Here is a 23,688-nt window from a genome sequence, read left to right as displayed (position 1 = left end):
TAAAATTATATAATTGAGCAATCGCACAGCACATCTGGTAAATGCTTAAAACACAGTGGAAATTTATCTATACAAAGTACAACATATAAAATAATAAATATATCTTTCAGTAACACGTTTTCCTTCCATCCATTCAGGCTTACTAATATCCTAGGTTCGTTTATTATGTTCATAATCACAACTATTTTCTATAATAACAATCATATCACTCTGCTCAAAGAATATAATTAGAAAATCTATATAGATCCACAGAAAATATAACCTATTTTATATATATAAAAAGAAAAAAATATAGCTGTTGATACAGCAACTTTTGTTACTTCTGTTAATACATTAAAAATCATATGTTTAATTTTCTGTATTTATAAGTAAAGATCAAAAATGAACACTCGGTACATATTGTGCATAGCGCATTTAACATGTTAATTACATCAGCGTATGGGTTCTGTACTTCACCAAAAACGCCCGCAAACTGTCTCTAATATTATCGTTGGCTGCGTAACTGATTCCCACTGCAATAGGTCCCTTTATCCAATTCATAGACAATCCCTTGTAGAAACCTTTAATGATACCTTCAGTACTGCAATCATAAAATAAGTTTTTGGACAACCACAAAAAATTATATACTCACTTATAAACATATTGTATTGTCTTTATCATATTCGGATACTTTTCCACTGTTCCCGTCTGTATCCTTCTTCTAACAATATCAAAGGGATAACTGCTTGTTTGACCGAGCATGCCGGCGACGGCCCCAAACCCCAATGAGGCTATGGGATTTATTGTAAAGCTGCTACTGTCCACATGCTCTAGAAAAAAGGAAAATCTATACTAATCGCATAAGAGACCCAGAGCAATCAGTAAAGAGTTGTACCTCTATAAAATCTTTTCAGTGAGTCATAAGTAAAAAAAGAAACTCCTGCATAAGGAATCACCCCGACTATAGTAGGTATAAATCCACGATAATATCCCCGGAATCCTTCAAAAGAGTATATTTTTTGGAACACCTATAAGGAATGCAACAAGTAAATGAAAATGCGTTCTGTCAACAGTGTCACTAAAACGTAAATATTAGCGCTTTGAGACAAAAAAACTGTAATATTTACCCGCCTTAGAGTGGCATATTCGCTTTTATGAGTCACAGCCATCCGCGCGCGTGCCATATCTAAAGGGTAAGTAAGAGATTGCGCGGTCACTCCAGTTAGGCAACCAGCCAAAAAGAGTTTTTGCGGACTGCTAAAATTTTTATTGAGTTATATCTTATATAGATTCTTCTAGTTAATATTCAATTTATTTTATTACCCGTTCTGGTCCACTTTTAATATCCTTTTCCACTGTTCGTGCGCAGTGAATTGAATAGCTGCATAGGGCACTATACGCGCCATTGTGGCACTGTTTCCCCTCCATAATGCAAAAAAACCTTCCTTCCTCAAAGTTTCTAATAGAAATTTAAAAGCTTTTCTAGTCGAGTATGTCCTATGACTAAAAAAGAACGCTTTTTAGATATAACTATTTATTTAAGTATATGTAGCGGATACCTTATCTGGAAATTTATTTTTGTTCTGTCCAATGGTGCAATAGTAGTTTTCGCTATACCCCCTGCTATTGCGCCGGATGTGAGGGCAGTGATTACAATTTCTGTATTCGATAAACGTTCCAAATGAGGGTCTTTATTTTTTCTGGCTTTCACCATTTTTACGCGGCTGACAAGAGAATATATCTGCATAAGTAAAACATTCGTTAACAATTAGATGATCCGAATATGGGCAAAATATATTCAGGACTATATTTGGAAAATTAGAAAGAAAAACCATAATACAAACAAGTGCGCTTCAAGATCAAAGTACACTTTTAGATAAACTTATTCAGCTTTTTAAATATATTTGTCAAAAATTCCAATAACATAAATAAAATTTCTACAATAACTAAACATGTTTATTTGTAAAAGAAAAATACATGGTGCAAATACCAAGCAATTTCGTGATATTACTTACTCCCGCATTTATTCTTTGCTCAAAATGGGGAACTATAATAATCAAGGGAAGCCAAATAATTGATTCTTAATAAATACATTGATAAAAATTATATAAGAGGCAGATAATAAATACAGAAATGGTAAAATTTGAAAAAAATATGTATACCTAACATCACAAAGATGCGAGTGGGAAATATTGTATTTTTGAACATTACATTCAATGTGTGGGAGAAAGAATATTTAAATAATTTTTCCAGTCGTTTATTTTTTATTTTGTTCGTCTTTTCGTTAGTAAAATAGAAAACCTAAAAAAAAATAAAAACACTGATTTCATGTTAATGGTATTATTAAATGAAAAAAAGGTCGATAAAGAGCAAGTACCAGGTATTTTCTAATATCAGCTTTAAAATAGGCCTTTTTTATCATCGCCATATTCGAAAACAAGACAATAAAACCACGCACAGGTTTGCCTTGCTGTGTGTGCGTATTTAAATAGACGTATTATATCTTTTTAATTATGGCAATGTGTTTTTTATGCAGTGAATTGAGAAAAACCATCCTACTATTAACTAGCACTTACTATGTGGAATATTTTGTCCCATTTAATTTAAAACAACCACAGTCCCACGGCACATTCAAATCTCATAGGCGCCACACGCAAAACTTTCTGAAGTTGCATTCTAAATTTAACGTCCTGGACATGGAGGCTATTGAAACTTATTTGCAACTATTTTTAAAAACGTTTCCGTTACGCAAGTAGATCGATTCAGGATTTACAATGCAGTCACAGAAAAATTATGTAACCCCGCTTATTCGAGCGATGAAAAACGGCGCTACTTCTATCAATAAACAGCATAATACGCGGGACTTATTGTAACACGATAAAGTAGTAATTGACCTTCAGTCTTTCGAAAAAATTAAATCATATTTCAACAAAAAATGAAAACATTCGTGAGTATAGCCGTCAAATGCACGTCTTCTTCTTAATTCTGTGGGCCCCTATGATCTGGAAAAACAGCATTTGGCTGATGATTCCTTGTAAAAAGTAGATTATTTTGACATGTTCTGCGATGATGGGAACCCGTTTTAAATCTCTGGTATAAATTTATCAAATTCAATTGTACCAACAAAATTTGTATCCAGCTTATATTGGTAGTTGTATACCTATGATTTTCAATAAAAAAGACAAGGGACGAAGGGAAACATAGATTTATCTTTTTATGTTTTGATATTTTGAAAAAAAATCTTTATTGAAACAATATCACAAGTTAAAATAATTAAGACTATTATACAATAAATATACAATTCAATTGGTATTTATTTTATTAATTTCGTTTCTTTTTTTGTTCTGGAATCTGCCCCGTTGCTTTTTGGTATTCCAGAATGAGTTTTTCCTGTACTTCGGGTAGGCAGGGGGTGTACCGGCTATATTCCATGCTGTACTCCCCTTTGCCTTGAGTACTGGAACGCAACTCTCCGACATAACCAAACATTTCATTTAAAGGTACTTCTGCATATAGTGTGAACCATCCTTCTGTTCCCTCTACTCCTGTTATTATACCATTGCGTTTATTCAACTGTGTCATAACGGTTCCTTGGAACTCATCAGGTGCAGTAACTTCTACTGACATAACAGGTTCTAGAATTTGCCAAACCCCATTCTCAAATACTAAAAATAAACATTGCTTTAAATAGCTATTTAATTATATATGCATAATACATAATGCTGAAAATAGTCCAGACACAATTTCATTGCTCACCTTCTTTTATAGCTCCCTGGGCAGCCAAAAAGAACGCCAGTTCGCTAGAATCAACAATGTGATGTGCACCGTCTATCAATCTAAATTTCAAACCGGACAATTTCTGGCCTGCCAGCAATCCCTTTTCGGCCATTGCTAAATAGCCCTTCCGAATTCCAGGCACAAATGGTTTGGGTACATTTGTGCCCACAGTTTCATCAACAAATTCGAGTATGGTATTTTTATGTGGAGGTAGAGGTTCTAAAATTCCCGTGACTCTGGCGTATTGGCCTTGACCACCAGACTGCTTCTTATGCAGGTAGTCAAACTCACAAGGGCTTACCAATGTCTCCCTAAACGCGACTTTCGGTTTACCCAAAACCACAGGGCAACTGTACTCTCTCTCCATCCTCTGAGCGTAGATTTCCAGGTGTAGCTCTCCCATCCCAGATACTATTGTCTCTTTATTATCGGAATCGAATTGAAAGTGAAATGTGGGATCTTCTTTGGTAAACCTGGCTATAGCTTTTGAGAAATTGTCTCGATCTTTATTGTTTACAGGGTTGATGGCCATGGATACCACCGGCTCTGGCACGAAAATTGATTCAAGGGATATTTCCTCACTGAGATCTGTCACAAACGTGTCACCACTAGCACAATCGACTCCAAACACGGCAAATATATCTCCGGCATATACCTCACTGACATCTTCCATTGTGTTTGAATGCAGCCTGCAATATTAACCTAATGGTTGCATAAAAATCAAGCAAGGCGTCAAATTTGTTTTACCTGACCAATCTGGCAATCCTAACTTTTCTTTGTGTGCGCGCATTGTAAATTGTGTCCCCCTTCTTCAGCATTCCTTGATAACACCTCATGTAAGTCAGCTGACCAAAGCGTCCAGCCTCTAGTTTGAAAGCTAAAGATACAAAGGGCTTATCGTTACTTCTTTTGGGATCCAGTAAAATTTTTTGAGGTTCCTCTCCTTTGCTCATTTTTTTGAATGCATAATTCGTCACTTCCCCAGGATTTGGCAAATAATCCAACACTGCATCCAAAAGCGGCTGAACTCCTTTATTTTTTAATGCAGTCCCTAACATAACAGGAGTAAAAGTTTTTTTCAAGCAAGTTCTGCGGATTGCCGCTTTAATGTCTTGTTCAGAAATAGATTTTTCTTCTAAATACATTTCTCCCATATGCTCATCAACATTTGAAAGGTGCTCTATTAACTCATGTCTTCGTTCGTTTGTTTCAACTTGCATATCTTTTGGGATTTCATCATAGCGCACCATTTCCCCAAATTGACCATCAAAATAAATTGCTTTTTGGGATATTATATCTACCAAGCCAGAACAGTCACCTTCAAGACCTATTGGTAGTTGAATAAATGCTGCATTATGGTTCATTTTTGATCTAAAATGTAAATTTTTAGACAACATACATTTTTAAATGTGGTTTATCATTAACTATTACTTGTATTTATTTTTCACAATGTTGACAATGAATAGATTCACTAATCTGGCGCCATTCTTACCTCATTTGAGAAAGTACTCTTGTAGGACTAGCTCCCATCCTATCTAATTTATTTATAAAAGCAATACATGGTACATTGTACCTTTTCATTTGCCTATTTACTGTTAGAGATTGACTTTGAACCCCCCCTACAGCACATAAAACTAACACAGCTCCGTCCAACACTCTCAATGCTCTTTCCACTTCAACGGTAAAATCAACATGACCTGGAGTATCAATTATATTTATATTATGATCTTTCCACAGAGTATAGGTAGCTGCTGATTGAATTGTGATTCCTCTTTGCTTCTCTAGTTCCATTGAGTCCATAGTGGCCCCTACATTGTCTTTTCCTTTCACCTCATGCATAGCCTCGATCCGTCCAGTGTAAAACAAAATACGTTCGGTCAAAGTGGTCTTTCCGGAATCAATGTGTGCCGATATACCGATATTTCTGATATTGCTTAAGTCCTTATGATCGGCGTATTTCTTGTAACTGGACATATATTTGCAATTAGGCTTGTTTAGTTTGCTAATGGCTTCTAGTGTTTTAAAAATGGAACCAAATGGACACCGAATATGTTTTCTGATCATTAACATTTGAAAACCCATGACAAGTACCTTTTTTTAAAAATTTAACGAAGTAGCAAGCAACTACCTATCTACTCGTAAAATAGAGGTTATACGTAGAGGTTATGTTAGGTATAGAATCATGGACTACTTAGCAGTTGTGATATTGTGGGAATTTACCGAATAGTACCGTGAATGCTTTTTAGTCTTTTACTTCAAACTGTACGGTACTGAATGTAATCTTATTCCAGTAAATAATGTCTCATGATCGAAACATATTTTTTTCATAGAACTTTGACGCCCTGTATTTGGAAAAGCAAGCATTTCTGCATTATTTTTGACCTCAGTGACACTATTTCAACCAATACATAAAAATATTCGAAATGGTATAAATCATTTCATAGTTATAATAGTGCTGGCTCCTATTAATATCATTTTTAAGTGAATAAATCCGGAAGTAAGACGATCACTGTATATAAACGAATAACTGAAAAATATTATTTGACAACCACTTTTCATAAATCTATTTTAAAAATAATCCTGAGATTTAGGGGAAAAATATTTAGATAGACATGTTGTAAATAAATATATTTATTTAGGAGTTTTAAGGCGATTTACATGTTTGTCAAAGTTTAGAATAAAACGATTCGTGTACCACCATATTGCTTCTTATGTCTGCGACAGTGGAGCATCCTAAAAAAAATAACCATTTAATAAAAGAATGTTAACGTTTATATGTTTACCTGAAATTCCTAAAGCGTACTCAAATTCCGTTTTCAAGATACCTAGTATCTTCGTGACTCCGTCTGCGCCCCCACATGCCAAGCCCCAGAGCGCCGGTCTACCGACAAAGACCATTTTGGCGCCCAGCGCTAAAGCTTTAAATATATCTGTTCCGTCAGTAATTCCGCCATCCAAAAAAACTTCCAGCCGATGCCCCGCGGCATTCACTATTTCCGGAAGTGCCTCGATCTAGATATATGTCAGTCATTAAAAGTGTACCTTCCGTTATACCGATTTGAGTCAATTTACTGAGGCGGGAGTACCGTCGACTTGTCTCGCACCGTGATTGGAAACTAACACTGCAGCAACTCCAAGGTCGGCCGCTAACATAGCATCTTCGGCCGTTAATATCCCCTTCAGAACGATAGGAAGGCGCGTAATCGTTTTAAGCCAGGCGATGTCGTCCCAGCTCAAAGACGCGTCAAATAGATTTCCGAGGTCGTTTAATCCGGAGCCAGTGGTCTCACTTTTTTTGTTTGCCACAGACGCAACTGTGCCTTCAAAGTTTGCCAATCTGTAAAAATTAGTATTTTATGTTGCAATAGATATTCTTTAATAAATTTTTCTACTTGCAACTCCAACACAAAACTAACCTAAAAAAATGGCATTTTTGCTACGTTAGTTTTGCTTAGTTTTTGTTTGACTTTACAAAAAAAAAACTAGAGATATAGAGACCCGGTCTATGCTGATAATATAGGAACTTGTTAAGCAACTACGAATCTCGTTTTTATCCAATGATCTTGAGCCATTCAGCAACCAACATGGCCGCTGACAGATTGTCAATAAGTTTAGATAGATATCAAAATATGCCTACGAGTTAAGTGTGTGGAGATCGCAATTTAGAAAGAAAATAGCGCAAAATGTGCAAGTTTATGTTTTGTTTTTGTTGGCATCCTTTGAATCTCTATGTTTGCGGAAAAGCATCTATTAAAGTACTAATTCATCCGTACTCCACCGCTTTCTCGACAGTTTACCATCTTCAAAGATGATCTTGTAATATACTAGTTGTAATACATTGGCGAGTAAAAAATAGCTCAAAAAATTGAAAATAATTTTAGAAAAAAACAAATCAGATTTTTATTGGTGAATCTATGAAACGATTTTGGCCTTGTTTCTTATCTGTAATAAAACTTAAAACCATGTAAATATCTGTATGTTTAATTTCTCCAGGTTTTTGGGATAAATTCCCCATCTAAAAAAATACTTCAATGTACAAACTATACCTATTTACCTAAAAAAAAATCGTATCCAAATTTATACACCCAATTTCTAGCTTCAAAAAAAGCTGAAACTTTTCTTCCAGTCTTCAAAAAATAGCGTAAAGTTGTAGTTTTGTGTTATTCTTTACGAGTAAAAATCAGAATATAAATTAATTTACACGCCGTTTCTTTAAAACAAAACATTAACCTGTCCCATCTTCTGACACGTCCGTCCAAAAATTATTAAATTGAATAAAAATAACCAAACTTTCTTATTTAGAATTTTTGTACCTGGAGCTCATGTGGAGCAGCAAAAATTATACAATTTTTTTTCATTCAAAGTAATTCTATTAATGACTGAGAAGGAAATTTCTTTTGTTTCATTTCATTGAACCTAATTTATTATCAATACAATCTCTATATAGATATATACAATCTACGACCGTTAGTTTTTGGGTACATTCTCGCAAAACAACACGCATACATTCACTGACATGACCGTCAGAATTGGCAAACGTCAAAATTCAAAGCGTTGGAAATATCTCCGAAAACATGCGGTAAAATCCCGGAAATGTCCGAAGCGGCTAGGATTCGTGGGAAACGAAACTGACGTGGTAAAGTGACACTTCCGGCACGCTAGATCGGTGTGTAATTAGGTATTTTGCAGACGGGAGTAGAAAAATAAGTTTAACCAATAATATGAACATATCTTACTTCAGATGCGTTGGCAATTTAAACTTATTCCTCATGTCAGCCAACCTAAGTCCAAAAAACGGAGTATCCACAGTGAGAACTAGCGCCTTATAACCCGCGTTTTCTGCTCTTCGAACCAGTTGTCGGGTGACTTCTCTAGAACCAAATGTAGATTTAGTTTGGGACGCACATGACCGAGAACCGATATACCTGTCGTTAAAAATGTAAAGTTGGAACCACTTGATTGCTCCTGGTGCCGCCTCAGCTACTTCCTCTATACTGCTGGTGGCTATCGTGCTTAGCGTAAATATGGTTCCCATGGCTTCTGCAGCTGTTAAATTTTACCGAAAGTTTGAACAAATGGTAACATATTTGCATTATAACCTCGAGCATTGGCACATTCTCCCTCTGGATGGGCCATCCTTTGCATTGCTGTGGGCGATATTCCAACCGGAATGGACACCTTTTCTCCAAAGACAGTAGTGGACACGTCTCTTTTCGATACGTTTCGCAGACATCTCGGTCTAATTTTTAATCTAAAATATTCGTTAATTAACTATAGTTAAAAGTTTTTGATGTGTATTATACTTATTATTATTGTTGTTTAGGCTTTCTGCTTTTTTATTTTTACCTCATCAGTTAAGGAAGTTTATGAAGCAATTAAAAACGCATAAAACAGAATTACAGTTATTTTGAAGGTTTGCTTTAGAGAGCGCATTTTTTGTGAGATTCTTGGATCACCCATCAACTTTTAATTATATTTGAGGAAGTTTTTACACAATATTTTGTTTTTCAGGCAATTTTTACGTATAAAAACCCAAAATCAAATATATATTATAAATTATTATAAACTAGTACATATTAATCATTAATATTTATTCCTAAACATAGAACTATGTATAAAAAAAGTTTTCTTTGAAATTTCATTAATACATATAATTCACCAATTTTTATCATATACCAAGAATTTAAAGTTAGTCTAAAAGTCCGCTTAATAGAAAACAAACTAATTCAAGCAATCGATCTTTTTTTTTCTTTCTCATGACATCTCCCAGAGTGTAGAAGTTTAGTTACAATATGAATGATTGATGATGATGTAATGACTAATTTGTTTGATGATGAAACTCTTCTGTCATTAAGAGGAGATTTCATTAGTGATGCACAAAGAAAGATGTTAATGAGTCAATTAGAAAATTGACTACTATTAGAATAATAGGTCCTTCAAAACAACATAAAGAAACAATAATTATTCTAGTATCTGTTTGTATTTCGCAATATGCCGAAGAATGTTTACACAACCCTTTCAAAATTAATATATAATTGACATACACTTAGATGATTGAAAAAATCGACAAGTTCAATTTTTCTTTTATACTGACGTCATGGAAATTTACGGGCGAAGTAAGACGTTTACATTTTGTTAAGGTCAAGTCCACGGTTATCAGTTTGATCAGTTGCAACCAAAATCGTCAAGAAACGTATCAATTTCGTAATGCGGTATAAACAAACGAATTATTTATACTTAACTGTGGCCTCAGAGGTCGTAGATAGGATAATTTTTAGCTGTGAAATGCCGAATTCATACTTGCTGCGATTTTTAAAATATAAAAAAATAAAAATTCAAGAATGACTAAAAAAGATGTGTTGCCAAAACAACAGCACAAAAAAATTTAATAGTGATTTATCTAGGATATTTCGCCCAATTTGTTTTGTTTTCGCCAGAGGTTTTCATTCCCAAGTTCGACTCAACAAAAACCGACGCAGGAGGAATCCAGAAGTTTTGTATAAAGTATTACAGTAGCCTGTCGAAGTTTCTTTGAAATATTATGTGCAATATGTAAGAGGTATCATCGAATCTATATAAGAAATATTGATTAAATTTTTAAAATGGATCAAATGTTTTGCAGTAATTGGTGCAATTTTAAACGGCGTACTTGTAAAAATTTTCCCGAAAAACTACTCACTTGGAAAATGCAGTTCTGTTGTTTTCTAGCGTTTCTTGTCTACCGGCTCCGCTTCGGTAATAATCCAGCGCATTCCTCGGGAGTATTTTGAAAGCTCTATCTTCGAAGTCTTTCACGCAAACGAGATCGCTCATCTTCACTCAACCTCCGCAATTCGCCAAAAATTGAATAAATAACGCTGATACGAGTAATCAATGTAGTTATATTCTGCGCGATAGAGGACCAATTCAATAACAACATTCTTTTGTTATTGCACAGTGGCGGACTCTTAAGCCGGTTGCATAACGAAAAGAAAGCCCGATACTTTTCCCTTAAAATTTCCGTTTTTCTTTTTTGACGAAACCTCTTAAATTTTAGCCATTTTTGCAAGTATTTATTATGGACGGCATGCTGCATCATATTTTTAATTTGGTTACTGAATAACTTCTAACAGTTTTGCTTATGAACAAAAGAGCAACAAAATTTTCTTCATTCAATGTCTTCATTTCTACACGATTATAAGGATGTTTTATCATTGACAAAAATCAGATCATTTTTGCACAAATGGAGATAATAGTATGTAAGCAAAAGGAAATTAATAAACAATGTGATGTGTACGTAGATTATATATATTATATCATATTATTGCTATTTCAGTAAAATATAAAGACCTATTAAAAGACAATGCTTTATTGTGGAACTACAAAAATTTCGAATATTTCGAATAAGATTTTTTTTTATACAACACACACCACACAATGTGAATTAAATAAATTGTAATAACGGAAAACCGTGCTAATAATACGAAAGTCGTTGATAACAATTGACAAGCAGTGCATTAATCTCCCGGAAATGTCTGAATTTTACCCGACAGACTTTTCGCACGCAGGTGTATAATTAGGTATTTTACAGAAGGTAGTAGAAAAAATATTTTTCTAATAATTAAGATTTTTACAATTTTTTGAATATACAGATTTTTTTTCTACTCCCGTCTGTAAAATATCTAATTACCCACCAATCTAGCCTGCGGGAAGCGTAACTTTACCACGTCAGTTTCGTTTCCTACGAATCCGAGCCACTTCGTACATTTCCGGAATTTTACCGCACGGCTTTGGGAGCAATCGGATGTGTTCGGAGATATTTCCTACGTCTCGAATTTCGATATTTGTCGGTTGTGACGGTCGTGTCAGTGAAGCAATGTTTTGCAAAAATGTTCCCAAAAGCTAACGGTCGTGGAAAAGGTATAGTATGCAACACGTTCGGTAAACTTTTTAACTCACTCGTTTATTAAACAATCGCTCCGCGCAAGTCAAATGCCGTTTATCGCACTTGTTGCATAATATACTAATAGCACTTGCGCACACAGACCTAATCACAACGAACATTGTTTGTTTTTGTGTGTTCAAAATTAAAGCGGCAAGTTGAAATCAATAAGTAATTATCTTATTTATATTAATTAGTTTTTGAAACTTGTCAATTCTGTTCCTATTTATAAATAAAAATTTTAAACTTCAACATTTACATCCATGTTCGTCTTATTCATATATCCTAGGTCCTCCATTTTAGCACAGAACTTTAGTTTTTCATTGCGCAATATACAAACAAGGTGATCATTTTTGGAAGCTCGTGTGGTTGAAATTCTGGGTTTGGTGTTTTTGCTTTTATATTTTCACGATACAATGCCATTCACATTTGCACAACTCATACTTAAGCGAAACTTAAAATTTAAACTTTTGAGCACTCTTGGTATCTCACCTACTATTAGTATTACCTAACGATAAAAACGGTTCGCGGCAGATTTGTTTCTCTGAAATTATGAAATTATATTTTTTAAATATATAAATAAAAGAAAGAAATACAGATTTGTAGTCGTATATGTGCGTGTGTGCAAATGCTAAAGGAAACAAAACGTGCAGAGGAGATCTTGGTATTAGGACATCCCAAATATTCAGTGTATTTCGCATTTTATGGCCTAAAAAATTTTGAATGGAATGAAATTTTGCATTCTCTTGTTGTATTTTAACTGCTGCCTGCCATATGGGTTTATTGTGTTAATGATTAAGTGTGGTTATCCGCGTACGCGGTGTATATATTTTTTTGCTGATGTCAAGTATAATGACGATTCTCTTGTACGTTAAATATAATTACATTATCATGTTACGGGCTTTAGGCTTACGTCGCGATAAGTAACCAAAATTACTGCTGTTACACGATTTTGTAATTTGTCGGATAATAGTATATTATGGAAAATGATAAAGCTCATTTTATTCACGACTTTGTTTTGGCACGAGTCTACCGAGTCCCGATAAAAGTCTTGAAGTCTTTCAATGCGTTGCGTAGTATACTTTTTCTACAGCCATTAGTTTTTGGTTAGTTCTTTATTCACTGAACGACGTAACTGACAAATATCAAACTATCATGGTTAAAATGTTTTAAAAACATCCGATTACTGCCAAACCCGTGACATGTACTGGGATTATTGAAACATAATGACTCTTGACCTAACCCTAGCACAGCCCCGGCAATCAGATTCATATAAATATATTTAAATAGATAAAGACACATCTAAGGTACAAGTATGTATTTATTAAAATGTATTTCAATTCTTTCTAAAGGAGTAAAGTAGTAGAGTAACTATTTTATAAAAACATCTTTTATTACCACTTAAAAGTATTTCTTTTCGTAAGTTGGTTAAACTAAGTCTGATACACACGTGCTGTTTACATTTGTTGGTATATATCGAGCAGGGAGAAACAAAAAAAAAGATTTTTTCTATCGAGGCGTCACAGGTAAATTGTATCCCACAAACGTCAATTTCAAGGAGTGGGAAATATCACCGAAATCATCCGATTGCTGCCAAACCCGCGCGCAGTAAAATCCCGGAAATGTCCGAAGTGGCTCGCATCAGTAGGAAACGAAAATCTCCATCACCAAAATCTAAAGGAATTTAGGAAGACATATTTTTATTAGGTATATACCCACCTAAGAGCTTTCCTTTATATAAGTTAGTTGTTTAAAGTAAATACATTTTAAGCAAAAATAAAACCATTTTATAAAAATATACTTTTATTACTTACATCAAATAGTTTCTTTTCTTAAGTTTCGGAACTCAAATGACAAACGTGTCGCCAAAATCCAAACCGTTTTATAAAAATACATTTGCTTTAGTTAAAAAAGTTTTCGCCTTTAAATTACAACACTTACAAAAAAAAATTGTTTAAAATGAACTCGCGTTATACACTTTTTCTTAATTGATCGGCGATGGCATCCAAGAAATCTTGAGTATTTAAGAACATCCCTTCCTTGACTTTATCGAACCCTCCTTCGATGGAGGCGGCCAAATCTTTCGTGTATTTTCCCGACTCGACGGTATCCACGCACGCTTTTTCCAAACGGTGAGCGAATTTTACGACGTCCGGAGTATCGTCTAATTTTCCTCGATGCTCTATACCTCTGGTCCACGCGAAAATGGACGCTATCGGGTTCGTAGAAGTCGGCAAACCCTTCTGATGTTGCCTGTAATGTCTAGTCACTGTGCCGTGGGCAGCTTCCGCTTCTACCGTTTTACCGTCGGGACACATCAGTACCGACGTCATCATACCCAACGACCCGTACCCTTGCGCCACTATGTCGGATTGTACGTCTCCGTCGTAGTTTTTGCAAGCCCATACGAATCCACCTTGAAAAATACTTGAATTGTGATAACCACATACATGTCTTTTTACGGCTTATGGCTTAGCGTAACATTAAACAGTTAATAAGGCCTTATTGAACGCGAATGAAGACGAATATTTAATAAGGATATGGTTAATGTTTATTAAGAAGGCAACATCAAATAGAGCCTGTTCGATTTTAGTTATAGGAATCGCCATATATTTTAAGGTGACGCGTAACAGTTGACGCCGTTCCTAACCTACGATTTAAACAGACCTGTTTCGTTTTTTGAGGTTAATTTCTAGTTAGGTTCTTTCTTATTAAATATATTACACCATTGAGACTTAAAAAACTTAAACGAAATTATTCACTACCGCTGAACAAATTTGACGAGTGCAATGCACAAGTTTGATGTCAACTACTTAAACAAATTCGCGGCGTTGTTATTCTAATGTGCGTTAAATTTTTACGACAATTAAGTGATGCCAACTGTTATGTCATTATAAATAAATTATACCACATTCAACATAATTGAAAATAGCGTTACAAAAACTGAATTTTATGTACTTATTTATAGAAATTCGTTCTCAAGAGTGTCCAATTTTTGACCCGAATAAAAAAAATATGACATTGGAAAGCTGGACACTCGAAGTTTGTGTTGTGCACTTTTCACATCTCAAAATTTTTGTTCATTTTCTCTGTCTGGGTTATCACATTAGGTTTTATTTAAAGTTTTTTTTTTAAATTTCCTCAAAAACCGTTTAAAATAAGACATTTTAAAACTCTTTTTTAATCAATTTTAACCCTCCTGTAGAAAAGTTTAAACAGTTCAACAAAGAACACTTTTCCAAAAAACAGTCAACCTTAACCTCTAAATGCTAATTAAATGATATTTCGAGACGTCAAATAAATTGCCGAAGCTCGTTACAATAAATTCAGTATTTTTCGTCTAGAATTCCATAAAGAACTTCAAAATATTTTATGAATACATTGTCGGTGTACTAGTATTAACCTAAAATTCCCAACTGAACTGAAAAAAGCCAAGGTCGATATGTGGATTTTTTTGAAAGATTTTAGTTGTTTTTGCCATAATTTACAACTTAGCCAAACATTAGGCTACAGTTTAATAATAGTAAGCATTTTTTGTTCAAAACTGGAGTATACACACACACACACACACATAGACACGCAATGCTTAGCATTTTATAAATGAATGTTTATGATTATTACTATTTTGCCTAGACAATGAATATTAAATTACAGAATACAGCTTTTGGATGTACTCAATTTAAATGGGTCGACTGTATACCAAGATATGACTGACAAAATAATTCACAAAAATATGTGTCAGGTTCATACTGATAATGACGTATGTATGATCTAGTATTTTATTAAATAAAATGGTAACAATAGAAACAAGATTATAGGATTTTGTACCTGGATAAATGATTCTTTAATTTTAAAATTCAACCACTAGCAGTAGTAGCTGTTGTCAGCTGAGCGTTAGGTTCCTTGAAGCTAATAATAGTTTGATGTTATCTTTTATTTTGTAATGTTTCCATTTACCTACTTTCTGTTATTAGACACCTCGATAAAAAAAAGTACAACCGATGGAATTTATTAGCAGCTTCATATTTTGCAATCTGCCAAAAAATAGTTTTAAGGTTAGCAATTGTCATTTTTAATATTCCGGCCCTATCTTGGAAGCCTCTCTCAAAAAAATTTCCAAGCACACACCCACGACTGAAACTTTATCTTTTAAAGTGTCGTAAAAAATTAAACTCATAGCATTTAAAAAATAAAAAATGAATTATCTCAATACCAAACATGCGATTATTTGATGATTTATGGAGACAGCATAGTTTAAAATTATAAAGTCAAAAATAGAAAAGATGTTTACAGAGAAACCAATCGAAAACGAGTTAAATGTAGACTTTGAGTGTTTTCCCATTTTTTATTTAACTACGCACCAGTATCTTTGGGCGGAAACATAGAGATAAATATATATATATATATATATATATATATATATATATATATATATATATATATATATATATATATATATATATATATATACAAGGTGTTTCCTCTAAAATTTTGAAAATGACGTCATCGTCCAAATATAATTCAGTAACAATTGATAGCACAAACCTGATGATTTTAGCACTTGAGCGACTTGATCGTCAATTAACCTATGCTCGTACCAGATCTTCTTTGCTTCGAATTGGTTTTTGTACTCTCTAGGAATAACGAATTAGTTAAGATTTACCTAGACCACACGAAAACTCACTTGTCGTAAATTTCTTGAAAAATGTCCTTAAACCGTCCGTCGTATCTTTTTAAAATAGTATTTTTGGTGGAAAGATACAACGGCCAAGACTTCTGCAGCGCCATCTGGAACGAGGAATGTGCGAAGCCCCTTATACTTTCATCTGTATTATACATAGCTAGGGCGACCCCTGGAGAATCGTATTTGAACAATTCCACTTTTTGAACTTCTCCGTCATCCGCTGTGTATACTATTTCCACCTGGAACGGACATATTGATACTAGTTTTAGTGCCGGTCGCACAGGGGGATTGAAATACCTTTCCGGGTTTGGCGATGACCAAGTCCTGGGCTTTGTATTGATCTCCGTGCGCGTGACGACCTATACAAATGGCTTTTTCCCAGCCGGGCACCAGTTTTGGAATGTTTTTGCAGAGGATGGGTTCTCGGAATACGGTACCTCCCAAAATATTCCTTATGGTACCGTTTGGCGACAACCACATTTTTTTTAGGTTAAATTCTACATACAGATTAATTATTACAGTAGGTAGTCGGTTGAACGTACAGGGTTGTTCACGCTATTTACGGCATGGAATATTGTAAATTCTCACGCCAAAAAATTAAAAACGTTGTGTGGTGTCAATAAATAATAATAACAATAATAATATAACATAATAATAATAAAAACAAAATAAATAATAAAATAAAACAATAAAAATAAATTGTTTTCTTGTTTTTTGGTAAGGTGAGCGTTTGTTGATGGAGCCATAAAAGATACATTAATAAATATATTTATTAATATATAATATATATCAAAAAAATACTCCCTTTGGCGACAACCACCTTTTTTTTAGGTTAAATTCTGTTTACAGATTAATTATCAAAGTAGGTATTCGGTTGAATAGACACAATTGTTTACGCTATATACGAGTGTAACTTTGTTGTTGTTGTTACTTTTAAAATTACTTTCATACTATACAGGCTGACGGAAAACTTTTATTGTTGAACTTCCTATATATTATGGCATTTTTTGAATCAATGATTAAAATAAGTATACGCAGCAATAAGTTTTGTGATATATAAGTTTATAACGTTTTTTAGATAATTTGAATTTTGTCAAAATGTAACCAAATTTTAATTTTTTAAATAAGTAAGGAGTATTTATTATTTTATTATGTTATACAGTGTCTCATTTTAATTAATCAGGTTGCAGCCACTTAAAGTTGTTATTAGCTTAAGTTAATTTTTTTGCCACCCTGTATAAGATGGGAAGTTTTTTATATTTTTCTACTTTTACACTTTACCGTAAATTTCGTTGATATAATTTAAATCAAATACTCCTTCCGTACTTAACAAATTAAAATTAGTATTATTAGTGTTTAAAAAACTTTATGATTTAGGTATCAAAAACCTTATCGAAATATACACGTGATCGTAGAATCCAAAAATGCTATAATGTAAAGGGCATTCGATTTTATTTTTTTTAATCGACATTTTTTAAGAAAAATTTTACTTATTATGGTTATTTTTTAAAATTACCTGCATAAATGTGTAATAAAATTATATTTTTTAAAAATAATGGGACTTCGCATATCCCAGAAGTATTTTTTTTTAATTTTGGCCACAATTTTGTATATAAACACGGAGATCATTTTTGCACGGGGTTTATTATTTATATGATTTGGTGTTACTTGTTGTAATTCGTAGAAAAATAGTTTCTAAATTACCAATCCGTGCAACTATAAAACTATATAAAATTTCAACGTTTAAGGGCAACGTTGAGATTTATAATTTAAATTTTCTTGCTGGATTTTTTCAGACCGTTTAGCTGCTTGATAAGATTAAAACTAAAAAAGTCATACCGTGTTTGACTTCTTATTACCGTTACTGTTGTATATTACGCATGTAGAGAAAAAATTGCTGCTAGTTTTTGTGTTAGATTTCGTTTTTAGACTAATGTGACTTTTCCACATTCAATTAAAAATATCCCCACTTTTAACAGTCAGTTTTTTGAGGATCATTTTTTTTGGGACTACCTTTTACTCGTTGCTCGTCAGGCGTAATGGTGGCACATTTAATCCCGACGTTGTGCTTTAAAATAGCATGCGCGGCATCTATGGTCACTTGATCGTTGGTTTGGTCTCTAAAATACATACGAGTTTTTTTTTCCAAAACCGCACATATTAGGGTAGTATTTGTATACCTATACGGCAATCCCAAATCATAGTAGAGGCACTCGATTTTTAAGTACGGGAAAATAAGCGATTCTTTAATTTTTTCCCATATTATTCTGGTCATTTCGTCGCCGTCCATTTCTACTACCGGATTTTTTGCTACGACCCTCTTACCTGAATCTAAAAGGGAAAATTGAACTTTACTGAAACTGTAAAACATTCTAATCTTCACGCCAAAAAAATTAAACACGTTCTGTGGTGTCAACAAACTGTCATTTCAGTTATGGGACTTTCAAATAAATACCTCATTTGTATCTAATATATCTACCCGCAAAGTATGAGTACGCAACACAAACGCTTAATATTTAAATAGGTTATAGACATATTGAATAAAAATGATAATAAAAATAAATTATTTGCTTGTTTTTTGGTAAAGTGAGCGTTTTTTGATGGGACCATAAAAAATATATTAAAAAATAGCAATAAAAGCTTCAAAATTCCTGTTTTTAACATTTGTGTTAAAATTCGATCCATAAAGGCTATTAAAACTGGAAAATAAAATATTAAAACTGTAACCTTTAAGGCTGTATTGATATAATTACAAAGTGACTAATTTTCAAAAAATCACTAAATTAGAATGACGTTGAGTTTTCTTTATAAGTTAATCATAATTAAACTTGTTTAATGGAATAATTGCAATATATTATAAACCGGGACCGTTTTTTATGCCATCGTGCTGGTGCCATTCTATGGACAAAGCAGGAAAGTGATTGAGTTGCGTTGTTAAAAAAAAAAACATGTAAAAGGGTTTTCATGGGTGTCAAACTGGAAAAAAAAATTGCAAACTAGTGGCATTTTTCCATTGATTACGTAAAAACAAAAAAAAAGACAAAATGTACTCTTTTTAAATGTATATTTTTTACTTTAAAGTTCGTAGATTACCAACAGAACAAGAAGGTCATATGCAATATGACCTAACTTGAAAATAACCGAATTAACAACACATTTCTCCTTTAGACTAGATGGCTGTGAGTGGTTGTGAAATAAAACTCCATTTCCCTTTTGTTGCTTTGCATTATAGTTTCAATGTCAATTTTTTTTATTGATTTTCTCGGAAAGCTGATTTTAGAAACGTACGGTTTTCCAACTCGCAGATTGATTTGTTTATATATTAATTTTTTTTTTCGTAAAAAACTTTGTTTCATTTTTTTTTAAGGAATTGCCCTCTAAACTATCTCCCTATATTTTTCGAAGCATTTTTTAAAAATTACAATTAGAAAATGTCATAAACGGACTATACTTTTGGTCGAGAAATATCAATGAATCGAAGTCGTAAGTGGCCACGTTTTATCACTACCCGAAAACTACGATTAAAAGAAAGAGGTTCATTGATCTTCCGAATGAACATGACTGTAATTTTGATAGGGGCGAAGTGTCGCGCTATTAGGAATTTAAAGTCAACAACGAAATCGAGGTTTGTTTGTAGTGTTTCGACTTGGCCATCTCAAGATCACGGCCGTAACGATTTACAGTTTTTATAGGTAATTGTTTTGATACCGAACGTTCCATAAATGCCCACCACTAAACAATAAAATCTAAAAATGAATTTTTGTTAATAATATAGGTACCTTTAATGTGCGATAAGGGTATATAGGTCCTATAACACTTTTGTTTGTTTAGCATTGATAAAAATTTTCGAGAGCAACGTTAAATAATCTGTATTTATTTAAAACGCGTGACCATCGAAACGTTCCCACATCGTGTCTATGAGCCAGCCATGTAATTTTTTAATTTAACAATTGCGTTTTCTCGGTCGTTGCTCATTTTCGAAGCAAAACACTTAAATTACAACTCTGTTTACAAAAGCAGAAACCTTTGGTTTTGTTATAAACGGTATATGTTTTGTTCTGCGGCTGCATTTAAGGATGATTATTATTACATTATTTCATCATGTCAAACAAACATACAGTGCAAATTAAGTAAAAAAAATGAAAGAAAAAATGTATTACTGAAAAAACGTTATTGTTTTTTCTACGAATTTCTACAGAATTTTCTTTCTCTATTAGTCTTCAAAATTTAAATACGGCGTGATAAGAAGTTTATTCCAAAATGAAATAATAAAACAATAAAAAAAATAAATTATATAGCTAGAAAAAATAATGTGTTTATTTTTTATGTGAAAAACGGAAATAGGTAGAAGAATAAAATTTTACGGAAGTACCATTAACACACCTTATGAATATTTTTGTATTTTCGTTAAATGAATGGAAACGACTTAATCAGACTACGCCTATCATTCTCCTTTACTAAATTAAAGAAAAATGTTGAAACAACAACAAAAAATTTCGATAGACGGGTTTATTCGCATTTTTTTAAATAAAACTTCCATTTATTAGTTTTAAAATTTAGTGAAAAAGCATAATAGAGGTAGTCTAATTCAATTCCGTCCCCTAATTAAAAAAACAATAAAAAAATATACATAAAGTGTGTTGTAGTGTGTGTGTGTGTGTGTGTAATAGTAATACTTCAGTAATATTTATAAAAACTAAAAACGTTATTGTTCCGTCATATTAATATATAATATAATATATATAATATAACATGGCACGCAGGTAGTACCTACAATAAATTATAGGATTATTAATAATTGGCTTGTTGCGCATAAAACAGTTAATGGTGACGTCAGTTTTTGTTTTTTGTTTTCGTGTATTGCGCGGAGATTTTTATTTATTGCTTCGGATTATCCTTCGCTAAAAATAAAATTTGATTATTGCCGCTGTAAATTAGAAATGATACTGCTATTTCCTTCACCTGTAAACAACACCAATTTTGAACGCAAAATCAGAGCCAACTTTGGAAGTCTCGCCAAACATAGAACTTTTCAACAATATTAATATCCTATTTTCCTATATTAGTTTCTTCTTTCTCTTCAAATTTTACAGTTCACATTTTGATAGAAATAAAGATAAATGCTGTAATTTCAATGGAAAATCTTCCTGATTTTTGCTATGTTGTTTATTTAAAACACATCTTAACGTATTTACCATGACGACACAATTGTTATTTAGGTTGCCATAGTAACAATCGGTACAGTATTTTTTGGGAGGAATTGTAAAACTTAGTTCCTGCCCATGGAAAACTGAGCAAATAGGTGCCAAGTTGTATAATATGAAAGTTCTATTAGAAATTTTGTATTAAATCTCTTTTGGTAGGTCAAATATCTTAGGATCTTACACGTGGGACACCCCGTACATCATTAATTTATATTAAGCTAGTTAACTTGATTTGCATGATAAATGAATTCTAAATAACTTGTTTTCTTAACAAGGTCAGAGATTTATCAGAAAAGTAAACACTTATAATATAGGTTTGTAGGTTATTGTTACTTTTGTTTTTTGACGTTTGGTCCTTAATCCTTACTACTAATCAATAGATGCTTAATGAACTTAAATGACGTAAAAATCTATAAAAAAAATGCACATACGCCACTGAGAGTCTGCGAAAAACAGCGCAAGCCGAGCAGACGAGCCTCCTTCAGGGTCGATACACTTGTTCGGCGAATTTTTATCATCCCAAACAAAAAATATACACTCCTAACCTAAAAATTACTTACACTGCCTCGTTTGCGTGGATATCGTCGATAAGATGGATCCGTGATTGTTGGACTGCGCGAATTTTGCCGACTTCTTATACATTTTCGTCAAAGTGCCGGCCATAATTGTAATTTTGTTTGCCAATTAAAAAAATTAATAACAGAACAAGTTCGTCTGCACCAATCTAAAACCCGTATCGCCTCCACAAGTTGCGTTTGTATGGCTGGCTCGGAGAGGTCGGTTTACAGGACCAGTGCCGGCGTTTCGCGCATTCTCCATGATTACCACGTTCACATGACGGTTTCTAGCCGTCAACGGATATCCACGTTTAGTTAATTTTAAATTAAACGCCAGGTAATAGCAGAGTCTTCCAGAAATAGAAAAAAATATGGCAAATAAAAGTACAACGCGGTGTAATGGCAGCCATATATGAGGATGTTTTTTGTTTCACAAAAGGACACATCAAGGAAACTTTTTAATCTGACAGTCTAAGTAGATTTAATTCAAGCTTAGCGTCATCACATTTTAAGTATAGTATGCGCGAAGTAAATTGAGATGCAGTTTGAATTTGGCATGTAAATTGTTGCTTAGTTCCAATAAACAATAAATAAAGATAACTGTTTGACCTAACAAATTTTTATTTGTGTATTTACGAATTCGCACAAAAATGTGGATACAAAGGTTGCTGTAGGTATGCGCCCCTACATATATATGTAGTTAACAAAATAGGAAAGTTTATTTTTAATTAATTTGCAAGTGTCTGTTTTGAAAAATTATAAGTAATATTCATCTTGTCTCTCAAAAGGTGCTGGAAAAAATTACACTTTATATTGTTGTTATTCGCTTTTGTTCAACTGTCATTAGACATTGCAACCAATGTGATTTCTAAAAAGAATTATGATTTTTTCATATCATCTGAAACTAACAATTTGTATTGACCATTAAACAAATTACTATTTTTTATTTAGTGAAACCACTCAACAGACAACAAGCCAAATTATTAATTTAAAAGAAAATTAACTTCTGTGTAACTACAATTAAACATATCACATCGGTTTTGAACAACATTATACGAGGCTTGTTAATTTTTCAAAGAAACTTCCACAGGTTACTGTAATGCTTTTTACAAAACTTTTGGATTCCTCTTGCGTCGGTTTTTGCTTAGTCGAAATTGCTGACCTTTCGCCAATCATCCTGTTGGCTTGTTCAGAGCTTGACTGAAACTGTTCCAGAATCCAGAAGTTTCGATATATTTTTTAAATAACAAGTAATCATTGTGTTGTTGTTATTCGCTATTTGAAGCATTGTAACTGTCGTTCAACCATTGCTTTCAAGAAATAAATATTTTTTTAAATTAAAAAATTAGCATACCCCCTATAAGCATTCACCTTTCTAAGAAAAATGATGAGCTTTCAAAACGTTCTCAATCTCAAGCATTATGAGTTTTTCCATATCATTCGCATCCACAAATTAATATTTATTTAAAAATTATTAATTACAATAACAATATATATTAACAAACCGAACAGATGAAGGGACATAAAACATTAACTAAAGCCAAAATTTATGGTTTTTAACTTATT

At 33.1% G+C, this 23,688-nt stretch overlaps 4 protein-coding genes across 5 annotated transcripts; all 4 read right to left on the bottom strand.

Moving 5' to 3' along the window:
- Nucleotides 1-20: 20 nt before the first annotated feature.
- Nucleotides 21-2,931, bottom strand: LOC132696491 (mitochondrial coenzyme A transporter SLC25A42). Of its 2 annotated transcripts, none has more exons than XM_060661345.1 (7): nucleotides 2,556-2,931; nucleotides 1,539-1,720; nucleotides 1,303-1,482; nucleotides 1,107-1,236; nucleotides 875-1,007; nucleotides 632-809; nucleotides 21-580 (listed from the first exon to the last, which is right to left on the bottom strand). In XM_060661345.1, the coding sequence occupies exons 2-7, from the start codon at nucleotides 1,691-1,693 to the stop codon at nucleotides 427-429; spliced, it is 930 nt and encodes a 309-aa protein (XP_060517328.1). In that variant the 5' UTR covers nucleotides 1,694-1,720; nucleotides 2,556-2,931; the 3' UTR covers nucleotides 21-426. The 2 variants fall into 2 exon arrangements, with proteins under 2 accessions (XP_060517328.1, XP_060517329.1); XM_060661346.1 differs by having other exon boundaries at nucleotides 1,539-1,703.
- A 268-nt stretch (nucleotides 2,932-3,199) lies between these two features.
- LOC132696352 (elongation factor G, mitochondrial) lies at nucleotides 3,200-5,949 on the bottom strand. Its single transcript, XM_060661125.1, has 4 exons — nucleotides 5,249-5,949; nucleotides 4,504-5,127; nucleotides 3,736-4,445; nucleotides 3,200-3,644 (listed from the first exon to the last, which is right to left on the bottom strand). The coding sequence occupies exons 1-4, from the start codon at nucleotides 5,836-5,838 to the stop codon at nucleotides 3,301-3,303; spliced, it is 2,268 nt and encodes a 755-aa protein (XP_060517108.1). The 5' UTR covers nucleotides 5,839-5,949; the 3' UTR covers nucleotides 3,200-3,300.
- A 422-nt stretch (nucleotides 5,950-6,371) lies between these two features.
- Nucleotides 6,372-10,587, bottom strand: LOC132696518 (2-Hydroxyacid oxidase 1). Its single transcript, XM_060661385.1, has 7 exons — nucleotides 10,436-10,587; nucleotides 8,856-9,007; nucleotides 8,682-8,802; nucleotides 8,493-8,627; nucleotides 6,829-7,093; nucleotides 6,540-6,768; nucleotides 6,372-6,489 (listed from the first exon to the last, which is right to left on the bottom strand). Exons 1-7 carry the CDS (start codon nucleotides 10,567-10,569, stop codon nucleotides 6,422-6,424), a joined length of 1,104 nt encoding a protein of 367 aa, XP_060517368.1. The 5' UTR covers nucleotides 10,570-10,587; the 3' UTR covers nucleotides 6,372-6,421.
- A 2,910-nt stretch (nucleotides 10,588-13,497) lies between these two features.
- LOC132696474 (isocitrate dehydrogenase [NADP], mitochondrial-like) lies at nucleotides 13,498-22,354 on the bottom strand. The gene is made up of 7 exons (XM_060661303.1): nucleotides 22,126-22,354; nucleotides 18,542-18,692; nucleotides 18,375-18,481; nucleotides 16,659-16,858; nucleotides 16,362-16,600; nucleotides 16,223-16,311; nucleotides 13,498-14,093 (listed from the first exon to the last, which is right to left on the bottom strand). The coding sequence occupies exons 1-7, from the start codon at nucleotides 22,226-22,228 to the stop codon at nucleotides 13,648-13,650; spliced, it is 1,335 nt and encodes a 444-aa protein (XP_060517286.1). The 5' UTR covers nucleotides 22,229-22,354; the 3' UTR covers nucleotides 13,498-13,647.
- Nucleotides 22,355-23,688: the final 1,334 nt, after the last annotated feature.

The sequence above is a fragment of the Cylas formicarius genome, unplaced genomic scaffold (genome assembly GCF_029955315.1).
Source record: "Cylas formicarius isolate icCylForm1 unplaced genomic scaffold, icCylForm1.1 PGA_scaffold_1__22_contigs__length_36826433, whole genome shotgun sequence".
NCBI classification, from domain to species: Eukaryota; Metazoa; Arthropoda; class Insecta; order Coleoptera; family Brentidae; genus Cylas; species Cylas formicarius.
This window is presented reverse-complemented; position numbering and strand designations above follow the sequence as displayed.